This window comes from Accipiter gentilis, chromosome 19 (genome assembly GCF_929443795.1).
Source record: "Accipiter gentilis chromosome 19, bAccGen1.1, whole genome shotgun sequence".
In the NCBI taxonomy this organism is placed as follows: domain Eukaryota; kingdom Metazoa; phylum Chordata; class Aves; order Accipitriformes; family Accipitridae; genus Astur; species Astur gentilis.
The window spans coordinates 19,516,645-19,540,986 of record NC_064898.1 but is presented as its reverse complement, the minus strand read 5'-3'; the positions used below and the strand labels follow the sequence as shown (position 1 = coordinate 19,540,986).

At 39.1% G+C, this 24,342-nt stretch overlaps 2 protein-coding genes across 5 annotated transcripts in view; one reads left to right on the top strand and one right to left on the bottom strand.

Moving 5' to 3' along the window:
• Positions 1-24,342, top strand: part of PRSS23 (serine protease 23) — an 898,595-nt gene that overhangs the window by 676,137 nt on the left and 198,116 nt on the right. The window lies entirely within an intron of this gene.
• GRM5 (glutamate metabotropic receptor 5) overlaps positions 12,450-24,342 on the bottom strand; it is a 273,845-nt gene continuing 261,952 nt past the window's right edge. For 2 of the 4 annotated variants that reach the window (XM_049823415.1, XM_049823414.1), the window contains exons 10-11: positions 23,648-23,743; positions 12,450-14,490 (exon numbers count right to left, since the gene is read on the bottom strand). In XM_049823415.1, coding sequence (XP_049679372.1) covers positions 13,668-14,490; positions 23,648-23,743 — 919 coding nt within the window. In that variant the 3' untranslated portion in view covers positions 12,450-13,667. Of the gene's footprint in view, positions 14,491-21,913; positions 22,076-23,647; positions 23,744-24,342 lie in introns of all 4 variants that reach the window. The other 2 variants (XM_049823418.1, XM_049823416.1) reach the window with 2 other exon arrangements.

Genomic DNA, 24,342 nt, shown 5'->3' with positions numbered 1-24,342 from the left:
ACAAGTCATAGAGATAATTAGCTAAATCCCACTGAGTACGAGGTATGAGGGGTGGTTCACAGCATGTGTTCAGGGTCAGCCTTAGATTAGCTGCCATGGATCGACCTCAGTTTGCTGCACTGCATAAAAAACTATCACTGCCTTGTCTTCACTCGGCTTTTGCAATGCTAACTATATCAGTGCACAGCAAAGTTTTATTACAATTTTTAAAAGTGGAAACACAGCAAATGGAATTAGAAAGGCAGAAGTTACATACCACATTTTATTGATACTTTTTCCCCATGTTTTGATCTGTGTTACAGTGGACCAAAATTCTCTTCCTTTTAGCAGACTCATTAATTTTGAACTTGGTTCCTCTGTCAACTTATTTTTTTTACTTTCCATCATGTTGAATATTTAAACACAGACAAATTTCTTTAGTTAAAGAAAGGGAAGGGAAGAGGGAATTTGGTTGTTTGGGGTTTTTTTGAGGGGTTGTCGTGTACCACTCAGCTTGCTCTACATTTTGGCTGATGTGGAACAGACCGTGCATCTGCTTTGAGCTTGTGCAAAATGAGGCAAAAATTCTGTAGCTTAAAGTTCAGGGAATAATGTTTGAAAGAGTGTGTTTTACTACACAGTTGCATTAGGCCATCAACATGCATGAGTTTGGGTGACCATGGCCAACTAACTCAGTAGCTCTTTGTGTTGATGCCAATAACAAAGAGATGTCTCAAAGAAATGAACTAAACCCCATTATCCTTTCTATCTTTATGACTGAGACACATTTTTAGTAAGGCAAAAATACTAAAATAGTACTAAACCAAGTAAATTTTCCTTTTAAAATCTGTACCACTTTGCCATAAGTGGTCCACTCTTTGTGTCTCTATTTCTTATACAAAAATATTTACTATGAAATGTGATTCAGATAGAATATGGATACAATTAGTCACTGAAAATGCCAAACAGTTATAGATAGTATCAGAGTGGCTCTGAATATCAGAAACCTTATTATTGTCTGTCGAGTCTAAATTGACAACTAACAAGCACAAATGTTTGAAGAACGAAACCATGTCATACAAACCATAATTGCATTTGACCTATTGTGTGACTTTTCTTTTGATGTGTGGGTGGAGGAAAAAAATAGTCTTATTTCCTTGTGTAGGTAACATGCTTCACCTGTCGGGTGCTGTGCTATGTGAGCTGACACGCTGCAGAATTACAGCATTAGAAGTACTGATCTGCTCTAGAAGGAAGTTCTAAAGAGAAACAGGAAAACAAAGTTGATGGACAACTAGAATATTTTTACTGCTGTCTAGTGTTAAAAAACCCCCATAAGTAAAAGAAGTCAATTCTACTGTTTGCGTTAATGGCAACTTTAGAAAATGCAAAGTGCTATGAGAAAGAGCAGCCCTTATTATATGCATAAAACGCTACCTTAACCAGTCATATACCAAACCCCCTAATGCAAAAACAATATAACATATACAAAAAGTACATGTTTATTACCTAGCCAGTGGGTATTAGGAATTAATGACATGTGTTTAACCCAGCTACATACCCTTCCACTGCCTGATAACTCCATTGAAACCATCACTGAAGAGAATGAGATTTAACTGTTGGACTGATGGCCGGGGTTTGATGTCTCAGCAGCTGTAGCAAAAACTCCTGGGGGCTGGGTTTGAATGCTGGTTTGGAGCTCTTCCCTTCTTCCTCATAGGACAGAAGAGGAGACAAGACTTGATATTTGTTAAATTCTGAAAGATTTTGACCACAGAGTGATCATTACCTTCAGTTTTGCTCCAACTGTGCTGAGCTCTTAGTGTCTCACCCTGATTTTTGTCATGTTTTGAGTTTAAGTCCTAAAACAGAGAACATGACTTTATATCTAGTCTATGCTAGTAAATTTAAGATGAATGGAAACATTTTCTGGCACTGAGACTGACTGCCATGATGTAGCCTTTAACTATCCTAGTGAACATACTCCCCCAGAAAACTAGCTTTGTATCAAAGGTAATTGGTGCAGAATAAAACAGGGTATTAGTCAGAAGAAAGTCCAGCTCTAGTCAGGAGCTCTATTTCTGTGAACATGCAGTCTGCAAAAAATTAGCCCCCTTCAGCTCTTACTTACCAGGAACAGTGCCCCTGCTGATGCATATGGGCTGTTATCAGTTCCAACACAAATAGGGTTAACGATAAACTTCAGACTTACTTGATGCTTAAGTAATTCCATGGCTGAATTCCCACTGGCTTAATGAGAACTGGGATTTGTTTTTCTAGGGTGTAGTTTAAGTAAAAAATAACCAGTACTGGCAGTACTAATCCAAAATTACCAAGGAATGATTTAAATAACAAAAGTAAAAGGGTTTAGGAGGTTTCTAATGGAGTTCAGGTACACTGTTTTTTGTAGACAACTTTTTGAGGAAAATTCAAAGCCAAGAAATTATTGCAAATTATCAAATATAGAAGCTGGGGAAACAAATACTAATTAACAAAAGCTGCACATTCTCTGGCAAACTTCTGCTATGGAAACATTTTAAGAAAAAACAAGTAGAGCAAGTATTACACTGCCAGTCACTCCGATCACAGCCTTAGACTCTGGTCTGTTACACACTCATAAGTCTTATTCACACTCATCACCAGTATTTTCAGTGAAATTATTCGGGATTGATATTGCTGTAATCTGAGTCTTTTTTTTTTTTTTTTTTTTTTACCTTGTTTAGTAAAACATATGTGGTGTTCTGCTTCATTCAGCTGACTGCATGCTCCCTGTCAGCCAGTGTGGCCTCATTGCTGTGTCTCCCAAGCTATTTTGACGACGACTGCTATCAGTGCAGTATGAGATGATCGAACATCTCCTGTCGGTTATCGTGTTGTGAATTTGTTGCCTGCTTGGGGTATTGAAAGGATGATGCAGGAATTAAAAACTCACTATCTCATGGTCTGTCATCAGCAGATAACTGAGGAATAATAGAGCAAAAGATAATTCCTATATTTTCATGTAATCCATCACAGCGGATTTGGCCTTTTCTATGCAATCCTATACGATTTCTTTCCTTTCCTTTGGCATTGAGCCTGTTTTAACAAAGGTACAGACAAATTTTTGCTACATGGTATAAGAAATGTGCACCTTCTGGACTGAATTCAAGCTGTCGTTGCCCGATGAGCTCCCCTTTATGTCTGCCGGCATTTGCAGCAGACGTGACTTCTCTGTAGCTGTGTCCAACTACGGATTTTCATCTGTGGTTAAGGCGGTTTAATTCACTGGAGAAATACATGTCTTGGTATATTGGGCCTATCTTTGTGCTATTCCCCAGCCTGAACAGATGCTGTTTGCTGTTGGAGCAGCCGTGCAACCAAGAAGCCTGGTATTTTGTAACCTAATGAAGTCATCTTTCCAAGCCTCCCAGGGCTGTTTGGAAGGCAGCTGGGATAAACTGTAAGTGGCACAAGCCAAGGCACTCTATTACGTTGCTTTAAGATGGAGCTTGGTGAAGCGTGCTGTTTGGCTGAATGCTTTCTGACATTTGGTATTCATATATGGGCAATGCTTGCCAGCCTTATCTTCCCAAAGAAGAATATGGCAAGTCTTTTTGTTTTCAACTTTACTGCACTAACTTGATGCCAGATCTTCCTATGGCAATTATCTAACTGTCCAGCATCTTTCTGGCCAGAAAATAACAAAGAAAAAGACTCAGAAGAGGAAATGGGACAAGTTAATCTGGAAGGAAAAATTGTCATCTCACACAGTTTGTAGCTTGGGGCAGGATTTCAGTATGACACCGGCATGGAAATCCAGTGACCTTGTTAAGACCATTATAGGATTTGTCTCCTGCTCTTTAATGGTCTCCTATCCACAGTCTGCTTCATGGCAATGTGGTACTGAGCACTTTTGACCAGTCTACCTTCAGGAGGGACTTTAAAGTTGCATTGGCCTCTTTAGTTCCTTCCTAAATTCATAGTCTCATGATTACTCTTTTAGTAATATATCAGCAAGCACTTCTAATACAGTCTTGAATTTTTGGTTTTGGTGTCCTTTTCCTTATTTGTCTTAGTCAATTTATCTCAATATTCCATATGCTAGTTTTATTCTTTCTACATAAATACAGGACATCTCCTTTTCATATTTTGCCTTACTGGCATTTCATATGTAAGCTTGTCATTGACGCCTTAGTTTGTGAATATCCTGTACGTTTTTTTTGTCCTCAGAAGCCAGTCTTGTCCTCTCAGACGGAGATTCCATGTCCTCTTTGCATCTTCCTCTCCAGATTCATCAGTGATGTATCTACACAGTTAGTTAAATGTGAGTCTAAAGTGATTCTTAAGTTGAGATTCAGCTGACATCCTTGTTGCTTACACACATTTAAGTGCAATCAGAATTGAAGCTCTGGAGCACCTCAGGAGTGGCTCAGGCAGAGGGTGCTCAGCAGAGGAGACCCGGGTTCTGGGAATTGCTCTCACGAGCACCAAGCATCAGCCCACAGTGCGTGTAACATACTGCATAAATCTTGCGACAAGCACTCTGGTCTACTTACTGAACACAAATCTGAAGTCTCACTCTTTTCATATACATGTGAACATGTATATGTTCACAACATAAGTGAGGAAGTCCAGGCAACGCTTATCAGTGAAGGTTTTCATTTACTGATCTTTGGGAAGGAGTTAAATGTGGTAAGTTATGTGGAGGGAAGTTTTGAATCCCCGTTACAAAATCATAGTGAACAAGCATGCTGGTTGTTTTCTTTTAGCTGAAAAAAATTTACTAAATTGTAAGACTTGGCTTACAAGCAGACACACAAATAAAAGCAGATAGTGTTTTTAAGCTGAACTTCCCTGAAAAAATGTAAATAAATCACAAAGGTCTCTGCATGTGTGAAAGAAACCTAGTCTAATTCTTTTGCCATAACAGATGCCTCATGCACTCCACTGCGGTTTGGTCCTAAATTCCTACAATAGGAAAACAGGTTATTAAACAGCCCCTGAACAGACATGAAGGCAGATTGCAGTTCTTAAAATTCCAGCCTTGTTCCCAAGGTTCATTCCTGCTGTGAGCAGAAGGAGGACGGGAGAAGGAAAGGAGCACCCAGTCTACGTATCAGTTCAGCTAGGTAGGGCCTAGGGGAGCCATTAACTTGTTTATCTGCTCTTGTCATGTCCTGCCTCCCTTAAGGACACTGTTTGCCTATGGCTGCTTCATGACCTAGGTAGCTGAAACAGGCTGAATATGATTAGGAGGGGCTTTTTAAAAAACAACCTTCTACACTGAAAACAGTGCTTTATAAGGGGGTTGGGGTTTTTTTTTGGTAGGACCATAGCAGTAAGGCTTCTCTGGTATCAGATGACCTTTATGGACAAAACATGAAAGAAAGGTCATACTCCAGACAAGCAGAGAAATTAGACTCCAAACTTTCCAAGAAATTGAGCTTTGGCTTTTCTCACCATTAAGTGCCCTGATATTTCTGAAGGCATATAATGGAATTGTACCCCTCACCTTTTATGTAAACACTAATTTGTGATTAGGTTTGGGATGGGATTTATTAGTTTATTATTTTCATCATACTTCAGTGATAATAGAAACTCAGAATAATCACAGCTGAGAGGTAGGTGGTAATGGAGCATGGCATAAATTAACTTTTCTTGCAAACAAAAAAAGTTGGATCCAGTGTTCCAGAGAATTCTTTAAAAAAATTATTCTGCAATGAAGCAGGGTATTGCATATTGCTTTCAAAACCCTGGTCTCCAAAGTGAAATGTAATTGCACTCTTTTGCTAAAACATTCTTCACCTAAAGCAATGTATTTCACTGAAACAACTGCCATGGAATTCTGCACTGAAAGAATTTACTTTGGGATGTGGACTTTTAGGTGGTTCAAAGACATGATGTGAATTCACATTATTTTTAGCTGGAGGTGGGCACTTTACCTACCATTGTGTTATGAAATTATTCCCCTTAATTCTTCAACAGCAACTAAATCAGCAATCTCTCTGAAGATGTGTTTAGAAAATAGGGTGTATGACAGTTTTTTATCTGAGGGCTGCAGTTCACGTTCTGCTCTTCACTGCATGCAGTGGAATTATTCCAGATTCATGCCAGTCTAAGTAAGGCCAGATTTTGGAATGGGATAGAGAGGATCTCGAAATAGGAAAGTGTTTTTGTTGGTGGTGTTATTGGTTTGGTTTGAGTTTTGTTGTTTGTTTGTTTGTTCCATTTAACAAGGAAAGTAAAACAAAACCTATTGGCTGGAAACAGAGTGTAGCCAGACTTGAGGTAAGGCATTGATTTCTAGGGGTGACAATGGCAGACCGCTAGAAACCAAATTATTAAAGGATGTAGAAAGTTTTCTCAGATGTTCTGTTTGCAATTCAAGATTAGATATGAACCTGCACTGGTAGGAGTAATGTGGTTTCTTACAACAGCTATAAAAAAACCACTTTGATATATGAATTCTCAGTTGAACAGCTTTGTTCTCTGTTGTTCGAGATTAGATTATTATACTATTTCTTCTCGAGCTGAAAATCCATATATGCCTCATCAATGAGATTGTGTTTGTTTTCAAAGATCAAACTATACTAGAATTGTATGTAACTATTATTTATGAACGTAAAGTTAATCTTTCAAACAGCAGAAAGAGAGAGATATTATCATTGAAGAATTTGTGTATAGGCACACCTGGTTTGCAGAAAAATGCACTGAAAACATAGCTCTAAGTATTTCAGAGAAAAAAAAATCCAGTTTTCAGTCATATCACAGAATTTTTTTAATACTGTTCAAAAAGTACCTGACTCTACATAAACACCAACTATAACATGATGTAGACAATCGAGAAACAAGCAAATGTATTTTTCAATGCTAAAATAAATTACATTTGTACAGGTAGAAAGCAAAACCAAAGCTGATAAAAATGTTTATGAAAAATCATTTTCAGTTCACATCAAAATAATAACTTTACATTCTCTATTTTTTTAATAGTATAAGCAGCAACAACATAAAAAAGAACAAACGCTCACAGAATGTTTGAAACCAGTTGTTCATAAGTTATTAGCAAATTAAAAAAAATAATTACAAGCACTTGTAGCCCACACAAATCTTTTAGAATTGGCACCATCTCTCTAAAACATCTATATTCTATATAGATTTCTAATTACAAATACCACCAGCAGCTGCCATATAATCCTATTAGTACATGTAATATACATAGTATATTTGTTCCCATTTGGCAGATTGGAGTGACTTAATGATTATTGTTTGTTTGTACTGTCATTACTCAGATGAGACAAACCCAGCCATATACACCAATTCATCACCTAGATGAATTTTTTACTTACCGTAATGCTTCACTTTTTTTTTTTTTTTTTTTTTTTTTTTTTCCTTTTCACAGTATAAGACTCTAAGGGGCAATTGCAGATATTTGAACAGAGGGTATAATAATAAACCATAGCAAAAAATGAATTCAAATAATTCAACTGAAGTCTTTAATAAGTGCAGTGCACACTGAAATGGGTGGCAGATGAGTGATTTTCTTGTTTATGAAGAATACTGACTTTCTTTTGTGAGATTCATGAAACTGCCAGAAAACTGTGTCCTGTTTCTTATTTTTGGACATGTTCTCTCACATCAAGTCACATATTTAGTCAAAGTATGATTTTCCCATTGGGATACCTGCTAGAGTAGCAATGATAAAGAATGGTGGGAAGCTACTATTCACCAAGCCTAGAAATTTGCTTCAAGAATGAACCTAATAAAATACATTTGCTGTTTGATTCAAGTGGGTAGAACATCCTGTCATAGTCATTCTCTGTTGAAGCAAATAGCCAAGATCTAGACTTGGTTGACCACTATCAAACTTCTATTTTCTTTACATGAATATTAATCTGGAGTGATTCCATTGGTTAAGGGAATCTATTCCATTCGATAGGTTAAGGGCCAGTGCCAGTAAAGGACTTCAGCACTTAAAAGTCATGCAGTGTAATACCTATTTTTTTTATACTATTTGCCTCTAGTGTGGAGGCCAGAACCCTTCGTTAAATGTCTAACCTTACTGTGAAGTTTATGAGAAGAGTTAGGTGCCCAGGAGAGCAATGCAACAAGGAAAAAGATGTCTGAGATTACTCTACTTGAGCCAGTATGGAAATGCAATGCAGAGAAAATACTAATTTTCAACTGGGACTCATTTCTGGACATGATTATACTTTTTGTTTCAAAGATGGGTCACCTTTGTAAAAGATGACTGGAGGAGAATTAAATGAGTCCCTTTTTTCTGCAGTCTCAGAGAAGTGGGAAACCCAAGTTTAATTCCTTCACCTATCCCAGAAAACTCGGACTCTCCAGATGGAAGACAAGATGCTTGCAGACACAGAGGTAAGGAAGGGCACGTCCTCTCCTCTTGTCACTAAAGCACTTTTCAGGAAAGTATTTAAGAGGTTTTTGAGCCAATAAGTAGCACAGAAAAAATGTTGTCTCCACTTCTTTGTAGTTAAAATACTCACCTGGTCCTTGCGCCAGAGATTTTTAAAGTATTTTATATTAAATGGTCATACACCATCCCTAATTATATCAAGTGTATGTCCTATCAGGGTGTAGAGTAGCTTTTCCTTTTCTGCTCCGGGACTCTGGAATTTGTTTCTATCTTGTGAAGTTACCTTAGTGAGATGAACAGAGGATGTGTCAACACCGAGTCATTAGAGCACTTTCCAGCCAGGAGGAAGAATTCAATCACCTCTGGCAATGGTAGGGTCTGAATTTAGGTCTCTTGCCTTCTGCCTGACTGCTCTAACCTCAAGGCTGTTACAAAAACAACAGCATAAGCAGACCCACAGCCTTAAAACAAACGGTGAGTTCTACTCCATTTTGTAGGGACTGTGATCCTGTTGGCCTATGTGCTGTGCTCTCTGTGTACTCACTGGTGGTGTATACAAGGATTTAACCCAGGAACTGCTGTTTTCTGGATCCCTGATGGGTTTTAGCATGGGTTAGGTGCAAAAAACCTTAGATGTCTCAAGATCAGGGTAGTTCTGAGCATATGTAGACATACAACGCTACACGTCTGAGTAAGGTGGCAGTTGAATAGTGATTTTAAAATTGAGTTTTAAATGTAGGTATTAAATTCTGCTGAACTCCTACCTTTAGGCACCAAAGTCCTTTTTTGGGTCAGCCCTGACACTGGTCTCCAATACAATAAAAAAGTCACGGTCACATTATTAATCCTGAGCATAGTGCTCTGATATCCCTAAGGACCAACATTTTTTTGTATGCTGTCAGTTGCTGTCATGTTTTTTCCTCTCACCTCATAAATAATGCATTAAGCAGAATAGCAAAGTTGTACACTTTCCTCTACAGAATTTACACCCACAGCTACACTGTTTTTCAGTCTGGTCTTGGTCTCTCTAAAGAAAACATTGCCAGGTGAACTCCACTATCATCCAGAGCTTGAATCATGGATTGGCCTTCTCATTTACTCTCCTTGGAAATCTTATTCTCCCAGTTTTGATCACAAAGTTTTCCTTTCACAAACATAGCAACTGAATAAACATCCAAGCAAGCTAACATTTGTTTTGCTTTTAAAACTTTTAACAGTTAATTTTTAATTAGCATTTAACTTTTAATTTGCTTTTGTAGCTGGAAATCAATGGAAGAAGCCAGCACCTTGCGATCAACCAGGCTCCCATGAAACATCAGCAAGTGATTTGTGACCGTGGTTTAAAAATCTCTGGTCTAAGGTATCTATATGAGTCTAGGCACCAAATGTTCCGATAGAAGTACAAGGAAGCACATCTCCAACGTCATGCAATTACTCTTCAGAGCCAATTAAAAAATACAGTTCTTCTTCAGTATTGCTAACACTTCTTCCCAACTGGCCTGCCAGAGTGATTCACTTTATTTCAAAAGCACAGATTCCAGAGGTGGTCACACCTTCACTCTTCAGGGTTGGCCTCAAGCACAAAAGAAACAAAGGATTTTCCGAGGTCCCTGTGGTCAAGAATGACAATAGTTTCAACTCCTTTAATTCCCTTTCTGGCAGCAGCACTAAATTGGAAGGCAAATTCAAGCCATTCATTTGGTACTTGCACATTCTTTAGTTAGACTGGAAAGCGTTCATGTTTGTAACCTTTGCTTTTATGTCTGAAAAACCCTGCCATTATATCTTAATGTCCTAAACAGAGACAAGCATACAAAGAGCAAAATGAAATTATAATGTCTGTTATTCATAATTTTCTTTTTTCTTGTGTCAAACCCATTGGCTTCTATCAAAGGACTTTCCAGTCTTGCAAATTTCCCACTAGGCTCCTTTGAATTACTATTACAGTCATTACATAATTATTATCTTCTTCCCCCAAAAACCTTTCTTCCCTTTGTAGAAATCCAAACATCATACAAGGTGACATTGGTGCATTCCAGCCTTTACAATTAAAATGGATTCTGCGTTCTTTAAATGCCACTAAGGTTGACCTATCTTTCATTAAAGCTAGACTGACAATAGGGAGGTACCATCTCAGCAAGGTCCATCCTTGGTTCCTTGTGCAATTAAAATTTCTGCTGTGGCTAACAGATATACAAAAGATGCGTGACTCCTCCCAACATAAGAGTGAGCAAAAGTGGTTAAAATTTGTATTGTATAACATTAGGGGTTTAGCCTCTTAAAACATGTATTCGGGTGTTAGACTGAAGGTTTTGCGTGTGTATGCATGCGTGCACGTGCACATGCATACATATATCATCTTGACACTGTATATGAAAGTTGTCAAGAAGCACTGAGCAATAGCTGTGGCCAGGATTGTGCAGAATTGCAATTTGGGAGCAGAAGAGGTATATTTATGCTGAGTCACAGTTTGACAGTTTCTATTTCTCACTCCTTTTTACTAATTTTATTTTTAAGAAAAGATGTTCATGTCTGTCTCTATGAACCTTATTTCCACTGTTGATTATTTCACAGTGCAGTGAAGCCCACAGATTTTAGCAGGAATACATTAATATTAAGTGTCCACCAACACAAGAAAAGACTACAGAACTGGGAACCTAAAAGACTAGGGAAAGATCAAGGTGGAGAACGTTCTAATAAGGACATTGGTCAACAGCTTAAAGTATAAGAGAACTGATAGTAATAGAATCCCTTTGAAATTCACATTAACTATCTCAGTACACTCCGTATATATCAAAACAATATTGCACTGATGGGAAACATATATTACCACATAAGTCTTCCAGGAACAACATTTAAGTGGTCTAGACTCCCTAAATGAGAATGTTTGTGTCACAGACTGATTGGACATGCCCTTCCCTTAAATGTGGGTTGTAACCTGTGAAAGAAGATGCTTTCTCCTAAAGACTTGAGCAGCTAAAGAATGACGAGACATGCTAGTACTGTGAACCAGGAGGGCAAAACCAAGCTCTGGTCTGGAAACCATACAGCTGCGCAGAACCGAGTCTGCGCTAATCAGTCGAGCGAAGAGGCAAGAACTACATATAAGCAACAAGGACCTACAGTCATGACTTGGTATATCTACCTGCCTTCTGGAGTAGAGCTGTTTTGTGACCTGCCGGTTCATGCTATAGTCTTAGCTAGTAAATGACTGTACCTGGCAAAATAAGCGTGCCCACAGACTGCTATTGGATAACACTGCCTTGTGCAGGATGTACAAAGTCACTAGAGTATCTCTGTGAGGTGCTAGCCTGGATTCAGTCATGTATTACTTTTTATTTTTTAATGTTGTTGAGCAGCAAATTGGGGTGCAGCACATAATGGTGAAACTAGCTTCCCAAAGGAATAGAAAATGTTCTTTGCTAAAGCATGTGAATGTGCTTTCATCTTTTGTTTGTTTGTTTATTTGATCAAATATTTATTATTTTGGACATGGGGGAGGAAAAGAGGGTATGAATTTTGATTACAAAATATTTATTATCTTCAAAGAAATAAGATCTAAAGATTTTCAAAATGAAACATAGCAGCCTTATTTCAAGGCTCCCTTCCATGAGGCTGTCTTCTATATAAGGCTACACCAACTTAACTCTGAATTGAAATACATCACTCACCACTTCATACTATCCTTAAATAAAATAAAACAAACCCATAAAAGTTTGGCACCTGAGGACAGCTATGTCATGAAGGAGAGAGCCAATACAATGTGCGTTTAGGGCCTGACTTACAAGTTCTATGTAACTACACCTATCAAAAATTATTTAGCTTCTATTCAAACTTTAAAACTCTTCCCTGCCTGTATTAAAAAAGTGCTGTGACAGTATGAAGTGCACTAAACTGTACTACCTTGATATAGGAAAAAAATATGAGGAATCCTCTTGCTTCTTCTGTGAGTTGCTAAGAAACAAAGAAAGACTCTGTTGGTTCATATCTCATTAGGTCTTCTCTGTTTTAACCTTTACTCTGTATTGCTTTGAAAGTATTTTTTCTTTTTTTCTTTTTTTTTTTTTTTTTTTTTTTTGTCACAGTTCATAGCTGCAAGGCATCAGCAGCTAAATAAAGTTAAAATTGTTGCTTATTAAAGAGTAGCTAAATCACCTCTAAGCAGATTTTGACACAGGTTTTTTTTTTTTCCTATGTATGAATTATGATTATGACAACCTTTCCACTGACAGTTAGCATTCATCATAATCCAGATTGGTCTCCTAGAATTCTGTCATTCAAAGTATGAAGAAAATCCTTAGGGTGTTTACCTGTTCCTTACAAGCAAAGACTATGGGAGCCCAAATAAGTATTTTAACTGGTAATGTTAGCATAAGAATGTCCATAAAAATGTGTTAATTTCAGTAGGGAGTGCAGCTATAATATAGCTTGATAGTGCTGCTAGAAAGAGAATATTCATCTCAACAACTTGCCCTGATAAGGGAATTACAAAACAGTACTCCAGAAAATATTTTTTGCTACTTCATTATTAGTTGGCAACATGGTGAAATAGTCAGGAAATCTTCCTTAGGTTTTGTTGATGTGAAGGTGAATCCAATGTTAACAAATTGAATTTTTTATACTGATAGAAGAGAATTTCATTAACAAACGTGTAGGTTGAGAAGTCACTTGTAAAGCCCTCCATATTGCAGTCACTCACTGCAAAGCCTCAGCTTAGTGTTATCCACGTGTAACGTATCACGGACACAATATGCTTCAGCAAAAAGTTTGGTAGTTATCGAACATACATTACTGCTTTTTGAGATCTTCATAGAAAAAAAAAGAAAGAAAGCTTGACAGGTTGGTCCCAGATTTGAGTCCGTTAGAAAATGTACATTCAATGTTTGGTCTTCTATTCTTGATAAAAGATCAAGGTTCACTTCTGGGTAAGGAATCAGAGTAAACAAACAAACCATTGTACAGTTGTTTACAATCTAGTTTCCCCTCTGCCCCGTATATTGTACACACGGTTCATTGTAATACTAAAGCAAAGCACTTGGTATGTAACTGATTTAACAGACTCCTTATAAGCCCTCAAAAATAGATTCAGTGTTTCTGAAAAGCCCATGTTTTTTTAAGGCCACGATAATCTGCCAAGAGTCATTTTGTCTTTAAAACAGCATAATTAATCTGATGTTTCCACTTCTCAAGTAATTTCTCTTCTTCCTCTCTGTTTCTCACAAGATGACCCAACGCCTCTCACTCTATCTGCGTAAACACTGGAGATCTTGAAGGCTTGGCTGTCCCCTCACTACTTGTAGCTGTTGAGATCCAACGTTGTCTTGAACTACATTCACAGCGAAGAAGAACTTTGAGTATAATCTCTGATGAGGAGCGTGTCATACTTTGGGGAGGACGGGATACAGAGAGCTGATTCGGAAACCGGAGAGCTGGGAGATGCACTTCCAGAATCGATGGAGTCTCTAAAAGGAGAAGGTGGAGTTAAAGCTACCAACTCCTCAAGGTCTTGCTTGGCTGATGGGGTCTCTGAAGTGCCTTCTTTGACGCTGCCATTTGAAGGTTTCCGAGCTGATTGCGAAGCACCATTGACTTCAATGGCAGGAAGCGGTTGGATCTCTGCAAACGTGGTCATCGTCGTAGGGAGCTGGATTTCCCGTGGAATCAGGTATGAAGAGCAGAGAGGGGTGGCCACCATTGTCCCCGGAGTGGCTGTCGAAAGCATCATAGAGTTCAGTTCGCTGATATTGGCTGTAAAGCGAGTAACCACACTACTGATCTGCTCCATGAGGGAGCCTTGAGAGGAGCTACTTCGCTGAGGAGGCTCTGACTGGAGGGTAGGGGCATCATCTTCTGTTCGGCTGACGGAGGCAGTTCTGTGGCTCAAGGTGCTGATAGGCGAGGGAGTCTGCGGTCGGTACTGAGCTGGGTATTGCTCTTCTGCTTCCGAAACATCGTAAAGCGTTTTGGCACTGGCCTCAGGAAATGTAGCGCTGCTACTGTGTCGGCTACTATCTGTGCTTTTAGAGAAAGGCTTGATCACTGCAGTTTGATTGGGGTTCTCTTTTTTGTTGATGTGGATCGACAGCCGCTGCCAAAGGTGTGCTCCTCTGCTGCTTTTCTCATTCTGGGCCCAGGAAACGGATTTCCCATTAGAACTGTAAACAGAAACAAGACAAGATGGTAACTTGCATCAAAGTTAAATATGTAATCACTGTACCTATACCATGGGTATGTGGTGTCCCAGAGCTTATATTCATCATAAAGCTGACTTATTTCACCCGTATCTATATCATCTGTATCTACATCTATTTCTATCTGTTGCTATATATCTGTACCTGTCATTTATACCTAAGTGTTCCAGAAAACCGAGCAGAGCGTGCCAGCTCATTTCCCAGGCCATTTGTGCATCCAGCCGTGACCTACCCAGTGCTAGTTCATGGCCACCGCTGACCCCTCCTGTTGCTGCCCTTGGGACATAGGCAGTGTCCATCTTGGGGGAGGGAGCAGCTTGATGGTTTCCCTTCTATCGGATTGGTGTCAGGAAGGGGGGATGAGGGACTAAGGGATGCCTGGAGGAGTGAGGAGGAGGTAAATGATTGAAGGGAATAGAGGAGAGACCTGGGCTGGCTGGGTTGCAGGGGGCAGGTATGTAGGCTGGCCTGGGAGCGTTCAGTGGTAAGGAGCTTGGGGTAGGGTGGTGGCTGTGGATTCCTGGTATGGGGCAGGGAGTGCAGACTGGGAGATGGAGAAGCATAGTCCATTATGGCTGGAAAAAAAATAAATCTGTTTATATCCCAGTTCTTGGAAGTACTGGAGCAATACTCAGAAAGGGGCTATGCTGGTTGTGGGTGGAGAGATGCCTCTAATGGGTGACATCTTCTTCATCAAGGTACTTGGTAAATTAGCCACCACTAGATTAAAGAAGTTAATTTTTTTTAATTACAGGTGAGCTCAGAGAATAAACCTATATTCCTAGTAGGAAAGAAATAATGGACAAGCTATACAAGCAGGTCCTCACGGTGACCTGAGTCTGAAGATAGCAATAAACATTTTGCTGCACTCTACCGCAAAATGAGTCCTCTTAGGGTAGTTTCTCTTCAGATCCCATCATACCCTGCTCTTTATCAAAGTTTCTTATTTTTCTCCTCTTGCTACCTAAGGAAAGCCAGCTGTGGCACTTATGTAGTATGAAACCACTCCTTTCCTTTTACACCTTCCATAGGCTGATGAGCTGGTGTTTGTACATACATTAACCTGTAGTTCTTGGGTTTAAAAAAGACCATTAGAAATATTTTTTTAGCTGAAACAGACAATGACTCTGAAATGATGTCAACAGGAAAAAACATAGTCTCCACATACAAATAAGCGTGATTTATATATAAAATGCAACAGAACTTCAAACAATTCACTTTGGCTTCCAAAACATTTGCTACAGCCATTTAGGATTTTTGGAAAGACAACCACATTGGAGACCCTGGCAGAGTATCACAAATTTGTTGTTTGTTTGTTTGCTTTTTAAGCCTGAAATAGATATACTCACACATGTTAGCCTGCAGTGTAACAGTTTGCAAGACACATAGTTTACTAAACACAGATGACTTTATACCAGCCTTCATGTGGAGGTTCGCCATGCACTATCAGTTTAATAGCTCTTCCAGTCATCTAAAAAAAAGTTGTGTGCTGCATGTAAACAAAACCTTCTTGTGGGTTTACATCCACGATTACATTACATGGAATTACGATGGATCATGTAACACAACATATGCCAACAGCTTTCCCCTCCAAAAGCAGCATAACAGAATCCAGTAGACAAACACAACGTAAACCAGTGGGTATTTTAAGACAGGCTAGACTGGGAGATGATCTGTATGAGTGTATAAGGGCTCACCCCTTTGCTGCAGTGATCACCAGGACGTTATCTGGATCTTAGAAGTTAACTGCTATGCCCCTACCCCCAAAATGCCAGGCAGAACAGCCGGTGGCTTGTATGTTCCTGTTCAGACAATCCCTTCCTTTTGCTGTACCTCAGTCAGAGCAAGCAGGAAAAGCAAACACTAACCTGTAGCCCTCATCACTTTGACTCTTTGCATCTCTGTGCATGCGATTCTGAGCTGAGCCCTGGCTCCTTGCTCATACTAAGTCCTGAACTCAGCGGGAGCTTGGTGCCAGCAGCAGGAGCAGGATTTGGACCCTTTAGCAGGCGAGATCTTGCCTCTAGTTCTGGTACGATGACCATGAGACCTCCTCCCAGCTCCTGCTGAGTTTGAGCTGGACCAGGAGGCTGGGTGACCTGGCACTTGTCATTTTGATCCGGCAGAAAGAGAGGGCCTGGTTCCAGTCTTGGCTGTCCTCCCTGGTGGGGTCTCTTAACTCCTGCCGAGTTCAGAGCTCAGAGGGATCAGTGACAGACCTGTCTGCCACAGAGGTGAAATAAATGCCATTAACATGAAGGATTGGCCAATGCAAATGGAAACGCTCGCCTGAAGAAAGAGGTATATTCTAGCACCCCTCCTGACTTCAAGCACTGGCTTAGTACAGGTGTTCAAACCCTACGGCTTTACGTGCGTATGTGAGCACTAAATGCATGTAGACATTTTCAGTTGACTGAAGGTCGGATTGTAAGAGGTTGTGAAGGGAACATGTCAGTCTCTCCCTGGTCACCATTCAGGAGACAATTATTAAGGAGGCTAAGGAACCTGGGGAACGTAAAAGGATGAAATCCAGGGATGTGTCCAGCCCTGGGCAAGGGCAGCTGACAGTTAAATTTTCAGGGGACCAGCTGTCACCAGCCGCTCTGAATCCCAGTTTGGGTTTGGGTCAGTCTTGGCTGATGTACTCGTTCACTGCCTTTGCACTGAAATAAGAATAATCAAGCTCTATGTGTGGCTCTCACGGAGAATCTAGGGCTCTAAAGGAGACCTAGTGGCTGTTTGATGTAAATTTTGTGCAAAAGCCTGAAAGACTTGACCATTATTCATTGCAAATTCCTTGATATAAAAAACTGAATAGGAAGCAAGCAGCAATTTATCAGTAAGGAATGAACTCTGTAGTTAAATTCCTAGTAGTTTGCCCAGCAATAATTGGAATTGTTATCTCAGAAATGTATCATCCGCTTTATCATACTGCACCTACTAACTACAAAGTCAACACTGGACTGAGGTGTGCAATCATGTACAACCTCTGTGAAAGGAGCACCACTTGTTTTCATATATTGGTATGAAGCTGGGTTACAGGTAAATTCCAGTGATAGTAGTTTATGATTCTGATCTAATTGCATATTGCTACTCTGTCAACTTAGCTGGAAACCACGATAATGTACACAATTTAAAAATATAGAAATGAAGATAGATCAGAAACATGGGCTATGAAGTCTACTGATGGAGTTGTTTCTATTTATTATGCCCACCTCTGCCATGACCCTTTGATGATAGGAAACTTTAGGTTAGTGAAATTTCAGAGTTTTCTTGCAAACAGATTTTGTCTCCCTCAGATGAGAGCAGCAGAATTACACTTTTGACCTCTCAAAGGAATTCCACTGCAAGTTTGGCTGAATACACATTTCTCTACTCCACTCTGCTTTTCCACTGGCACACTGCACTGAGTAGAGAGAACAGAGTATAGGTTGTATCTGGAGAAGAGCAAACTCTAATCAATCATTGACATAATTTCTGAACTAAAATGTTAGCAAAATACTTTTTTTTTTTTTTTTTTTTTTTGTAAAACAAAACCTTTTGAATGGCACATTTTTTCTTTTCTTTCAGTATAGGTTAATTATGTTCAGTTTTACACATGAAAAGGATTTCCTTAGAACAGGTCATACTAATAGTTTCTCCATTCTCTTTAGTAAAAGCTGCTTTGATTTTGATAGCTAGACTTCTTCCCAGCCTGCTAGACCTACCATGATATTATATGTTCAAGGAATGAAAGTGGTATAAATGAGAGAGCTTTTGAAGTCTCTGATATTTCAAATATTTCCTCTACAGTTGTCCACTTGCTGACAGAATAGCAATTAGTATTGTTTCTCATTTTCTTCCTTTACTTAATCTTTTTAGAGTCATTTAAGTTTTGTCTTTAGGGCTTTTTTCTGTATTCATAAGGGATATTAAATGTTTTTTATCCACTTAGGTGTTAAGAAAAGTGTTCCCCTCCCCTCACACATGTTTTGTCTTACTGTCTAGAATAGATCACTTTGTCCTTTGTTTTGGTTTCAGCATTTCTTGCTCTGTGGTATGATTATCTATGAGATGGTGCATAGCTCTGCCACCAGGGTTTCTTTAGCCAGATGCTATTAAAGCAAGTGCATTTTGTGAGGTCCTTCAAAATGCAGAAGAAATGAAAAACGGGAAGAGGAACTGACAGTCATAGCAGCTGAAAACTCTCATATTTTAGCAAGGGTGCCATTATCATTCATTACCTGAAGTTGCTAAAATTAATTCTGATGATGAGTGCCTAAGGTCTAATATTGGGACAGTTACTGAAAGCATATGCAATTTGAAAATAAGTCACTCATTCTCTTGTTAATATCTTTAAATGAAATAGGGAAAAGAGTTTAAATGATGGAATTTATTATTTTCTAAGAAAGCTTAGAGTGCATAACTACATAGCATTATTCACCAATGGAAACTGGAATAGAAGGGGAATCAATAGAGGTTAACAGAAATATTTAAGGGAATTTTTGTTTTCTATCACATACCAATATCAGTATCTGATTCCTGATTTCAAATGATACAACTCAAAACAGATACTGGACAATAACTTGATGGAGGCCTGTATGATCTGTTTGCAACCTGTCCTCACAAGACCGTCATAAGGAATGTTTTAAAATTCTTTAATTTATAAGTCCATGCATGAAAATTCATTTTTCAGAACACTGGTCTTAATTTCATTGAGCTAAAATTGGCAGCAAACTTGTGGTTAGGTGTTTTAATAGCTGAAGTAGAGTGTTGTATTCACACTTGAAGAAATACCTTGTTTTTTAAGAAGCTGATGTAGTTATGTTATTGCTCCAACACTGTGCAGACCAAGCCTGTTTCTTAAGGACAGTCTTCTCCTCTCTTTAAGGGAGAAGTCCTTCTGTCTTATCTACAGAAGGAGCTGGCAATGGTAAGCAGGATAAACTTCTGTACTTAACTTAGTCCATACAACTTTCTGGCAAGGAGAACTCTTGTTATTCAAAATAAATAGTAAGAAGCTGTTGTGCTTTTAGAGTTCTCTGATGAAACCTTATTAAAAACTTAATGATATAATTACTCTGCCTGAAAAAGATTTGTGTGCTACCTGTAGATTTAATTAAAAACTGACTCTTCATAAGAGGCGATCTGTGTGTGTGTGCCTGTGATGCATGCAAGCACAGGTGCGTGTGTATTTTGTTTCTCTAGTCTTGTCACTTAAGCCAGTCTCAGATCAATATACATTTTGCTTGTGGTGACACAAATTCTTTATCCTTGGGAGAATGCAAGTGCCTTGCAACATGCTAAAAATACTGAAATGAAATACGTGGTTAAAGTGGCAAACTCCAATATACCTGTATGAAGAAGTCATAGTTTCTCCTGGGACCGCAGGACAAGCTGGAGGACTGGCTAAAACTCAATGCAGAACCTTAAGGCATCTAAATGAGGTCAGTTCTACCACTGTAATGTTTTATGTCATCGCTATTCCTTTCATTTTAATTAGCTTTTAAGGAAACCTCTACATGCCTATGTAATTGTTTCCCTGGGTGAAAGCCAGTTCTGCCACACACAAACAACCTGTTAGTGATATATCATTCAAGCCGTTTAGCTTAAATTATTCCCATGTTGCTTGTTCTATGGAGATAAATAACAATGAAACACAAAAGAGGAATGATACAGGGCAAAAGTTCATTTTGTCCTGTCCCGAGTTCTAGAAGTAAACAACATATTTTGCAATTATTTCGCAAACAGAGTTATTTTCTGTTAACAACAGCAGGGGCATTTATTTATATTACTCCATGAACTGTAATCTGTTGATGCCTCCTATCCTCATGAAAATCACAGCTGACATTTATATGAATGACTTTAATGTATAAGGATGAAAGAAACTACAAAGTGAGAGAGAGCTGATGGACAGAAACTTTGCCAATGACCTCCCAGCGCAGCCACCAGCGATGCTAATGCGGGCAGCTGTTTCAGCAGCATGCCTGGTTAGAATAGGAAATGAAGTGTCTGGTGTCTGAATGAAACATTTCTAAGACGCTTATTATCATGACCCAAAGTGCAAAAGTGATTTTGATACCAGATGTAACTTCTTTCTTCTATTACTGTGACCTCATTGCAATTGTTAATTAAGGCAGCTAGTGCTGGGTTTTGCTTCTGATCTGAAAAATGTCACTTCAAGCATCTCTGAGCACACCTCTGCTACAGCGGAGCGTCCTATTCACAGGATGGAGAGAGGACAATGCCACCTCTTGAACTGTGAGTTTTGCTTCCTAATGCACAAAGCTTCAAGATGCTTTCAACATTGCTTAGTCAATGTGTTTTCTCATTTTTTTTTCATTGATAATTTTCTAAAAGTATGAAATGGAAACTGGGAAAAACAGGAACCATCAGCTTACCTGACCCTGAAATCAAGAGCACAAGCAGTACACAAGAAAAAAAAAAAAAAAAGATTTAACTCTCCCAGTTGTATCTCCAGAGTCAAGGGTTGATTTGAATTCTATCCTCTGCAAAGAGCACACAATTGGAGGAATTTCAGGTGTTTGGCATGCCTGATAAATAATTATAAAGGTATTTATGCACATGGGACTTGCCAGCAGAAAAATTACTCTTGTGAATTATTAAGCAGTTTCTTGTTTGTTGCATTTAATCAAATCAGAAATGCAAACACAATGCAAGAAATTAAAAAAGAAAGATGTTGTGATGCCTGCTTTGTGAAAGTCTTATAAAACATCCCATTCCATAATTGATTTTATCAGATATATGTGAGTGATGCTCACAGGTGATGCAGTACGTAGTAATTTCTCTCAATAAGAAATAGCTTCACACAGCATCCTATAGTGTACCCATTACTACTATTTTTATGCCGCTTTCCATCTTGAAAAATCCCAAGCCATTTGTGAGACTAATATACAGAAATAGTTAGGTCCTGATGTGAAAAATATCCACACTAGGGTTGGAACACAAAAATAATATTGCAGGAGGGATGTGAGAACATAAGCTAAACAATACTGCCCAGTATGAAACTGCATAGCGTTTTTAGACTGTAAGGATTTAAGTGGGATTTGGTCAATATCACAGGGCCTCTTCGTCCCGTGAGATGATGAGATTTTTTTTGTTATTTGCAAACGGTCAGACCCCTGCATCTGTCTTTTTCCATCTGCACTTCATCCCAGTGACTTCTAGCACTGGTCTGATACTTACTGAGACAGGAGAATGGCACCTACTTGCCTTTCTGCAACATCTACGTTCTCTCTGGGAGGTTCCCAAGCTACTCAGTGGTAACTCTACTTAGCTCACGGAATTTGACAAGGACCACTGGCCAGGACACTGTGGCTGGAGACAACAAAACACAGCCATCAAATGCAATTGCACTCTCTGTTAAGCAGCAGCAGGTGTTCTTAACTGTTTGAGTAGGTCTTGCGGTTGACAGTCTTGCTGTGGAACTATTAGACTGACACAGTTTCCAGTCTTTTTGACTGTTAGGGCATCGTCTTTAACAGGAACCTTTTTCTCCTCTCTACTTGACTCAGATCGATTACAGTCTGGAATGCAAACAGATTCTTCACTGTGAAGATATAAAAAAGAAGTTTTTCAAGTGTTTATATATGGCCAGGCAAAACAGAGCTGAACACTGCACAACAAAATACAGTTTTTTGACATTTACATGTACTTTTCTGCTCTTCAGAATTCTCTTATATAGTGACTCCAGATGGCTTTTAAATGAAGAATAAATATCACTGAAGGCAATGCAATGTGGGAAAAAAAAATAATCCAGACAACACACAGACAAGAAACAGAAACCCAGCTGACAAAAAATGACAGGCGTGTATACATGTCGTACAACAGTCAGCGATGAAAGTTCCTGATGTTACTTAAACAGCAGGAGTCCCCCAGGTGTGTGCTATGTGGCGTTATAGTTGATAGCCTTTTGTACATGAGTGAATATTGTTATAGCCAGGGGGAACATAACACTGTGCAAGTGTTTCACTGAATACCCTCCTGCAATGATGAAATTCACCTGTGGTGTAACACTTGGGAAAAGTAAAGGTATAATTTGGCCATACCGTGCTCTAAATAAGTTTATAAATAACTTACAGGGGTTGATAAGGAATGAGTAGATCTTTTAATAAAGTGTGAACAAAATGTTTCTAACTTGTAGTAGAATGTAACACAATGATACAATGCTTATTAAGAGTATTGTTTCCTGAAAGATTTATAACCATTGGTGACACATGCGGCTTATTAATTTATTAATGGAGATGTCTGGAGAAACGGATTTTCTGTCCTATGGGAGAGTTCAACATTTGGAAATCTGACTGGACTCAAAATGAGATGAATAGCCGAAATCTCCAAGTATTTCACAGAATTAAATAGTTTGAAATATTTCAATACAAAAACATCAAAATAGCCATATTGAAACAGCTCATCCTGGTAACCCTGAAAAAACGTAGTATGAGATACTGATTAAAATTGTAACATTGGCGTATAATGTCATCCAATATATAATGGCCAAAACAGAATTGAAAATAAATACGTGAATTAAAATAAATGGAGAAATTTATGAAAAAGGTGTTCTAAACTCTATTTAAAGTGAGTTTGAAACCCTTCCTTAAAACCACTGTAAAACTCAGCACTTCCCCCCAAGCTATTTTGATTGAGAAGAACCAACATTTTCATATTGAAAACGTTTTCATCGATCAGGTTTTCTCTGCTCTTTTTAAAAGCTCTTTTGATTAGACCTGATGTGACCCCTAATATGTAGCAGGACCACCATTCCAGAGGAGTTCTGGAGCTGCTTACTCCGAGTTTGAACGCTGCCTCTCTTCATCTGCTCTACTGGCTTAATGAGTCAGGTGTAAGGTTTCTCCTCCCCAAAGCACCCGATTATGACAACATCACACAGGACACGTGGTTCCAATCACTCGAATGAACACGGTGCAGGGTTTTTTTGGCGGTCAGATGGAACATAGAAATCAGCAGTGGCCATGTGTTTTCTTTTTTCTTTTTCTTTTCTAAACATACTGTATGGGATGCACAGGAATTACAGACAAAGGATCTGGCCTGGCATTGTCCCAGGGCTGCTCCTCTTGTTTACACACATATCACACTGCCCTACGGCCACTTGCTGTTTGCTTACCTGGTCATTGTAGCTCTCCCACCATTCCCCATACTCCCTTTTGGGGTGAAACACTCTATTTCCGACTTGTGCGGGGCCAGTCTCCTGCCTTTGTACCTAATAAATCACGACAACAACAGGAGCAAACAGAAAGAAGTGATTGTGGGCTCAGCTTTCGGTGGCAGCTGCTGTGCAAAGGGCCATGCACACGAATGCTACTGTGGCAGCGGTGGGGTATAGTGCAAAGCAGCCGTGGGAGCGGTGGAATAACTGCATAAACCCCCGGATCTGTGCTACAGCAAACAGGGCTATGCAGGAGAGGTGCTCATCATTTTCTTTTTTTTTAATATATGGGACGAGCTAAAAAATTCTAGCGAATAAATAACATGCTAACCTTTTGCCTTTAATATTTTTTGGAGTTAGATCACAAGGTTTGGCTAAACAATTTAAGGGAAACAACATTTCAATTAAGGATCAGTGAAAAATCAGCTGGTGGCCACGTTCTCAATCCTAACAATGTTTTTCTCTGACCCTCCATCTCTGTCAGACTTGCTCCTCTGCTTGTCAAAGCAAGCACCAAGTGGAGTTAACTGCTTGGATAAAATTTGGGTAGGCTCACAGTTCATGTCGTGAATGGGCCTTCCTCTCTCCATTAGCAATAAAAGGAGGCTAGAGGACTCGCTGAGAGGTAGACATAAAGTCAAGTGAAATCAGCC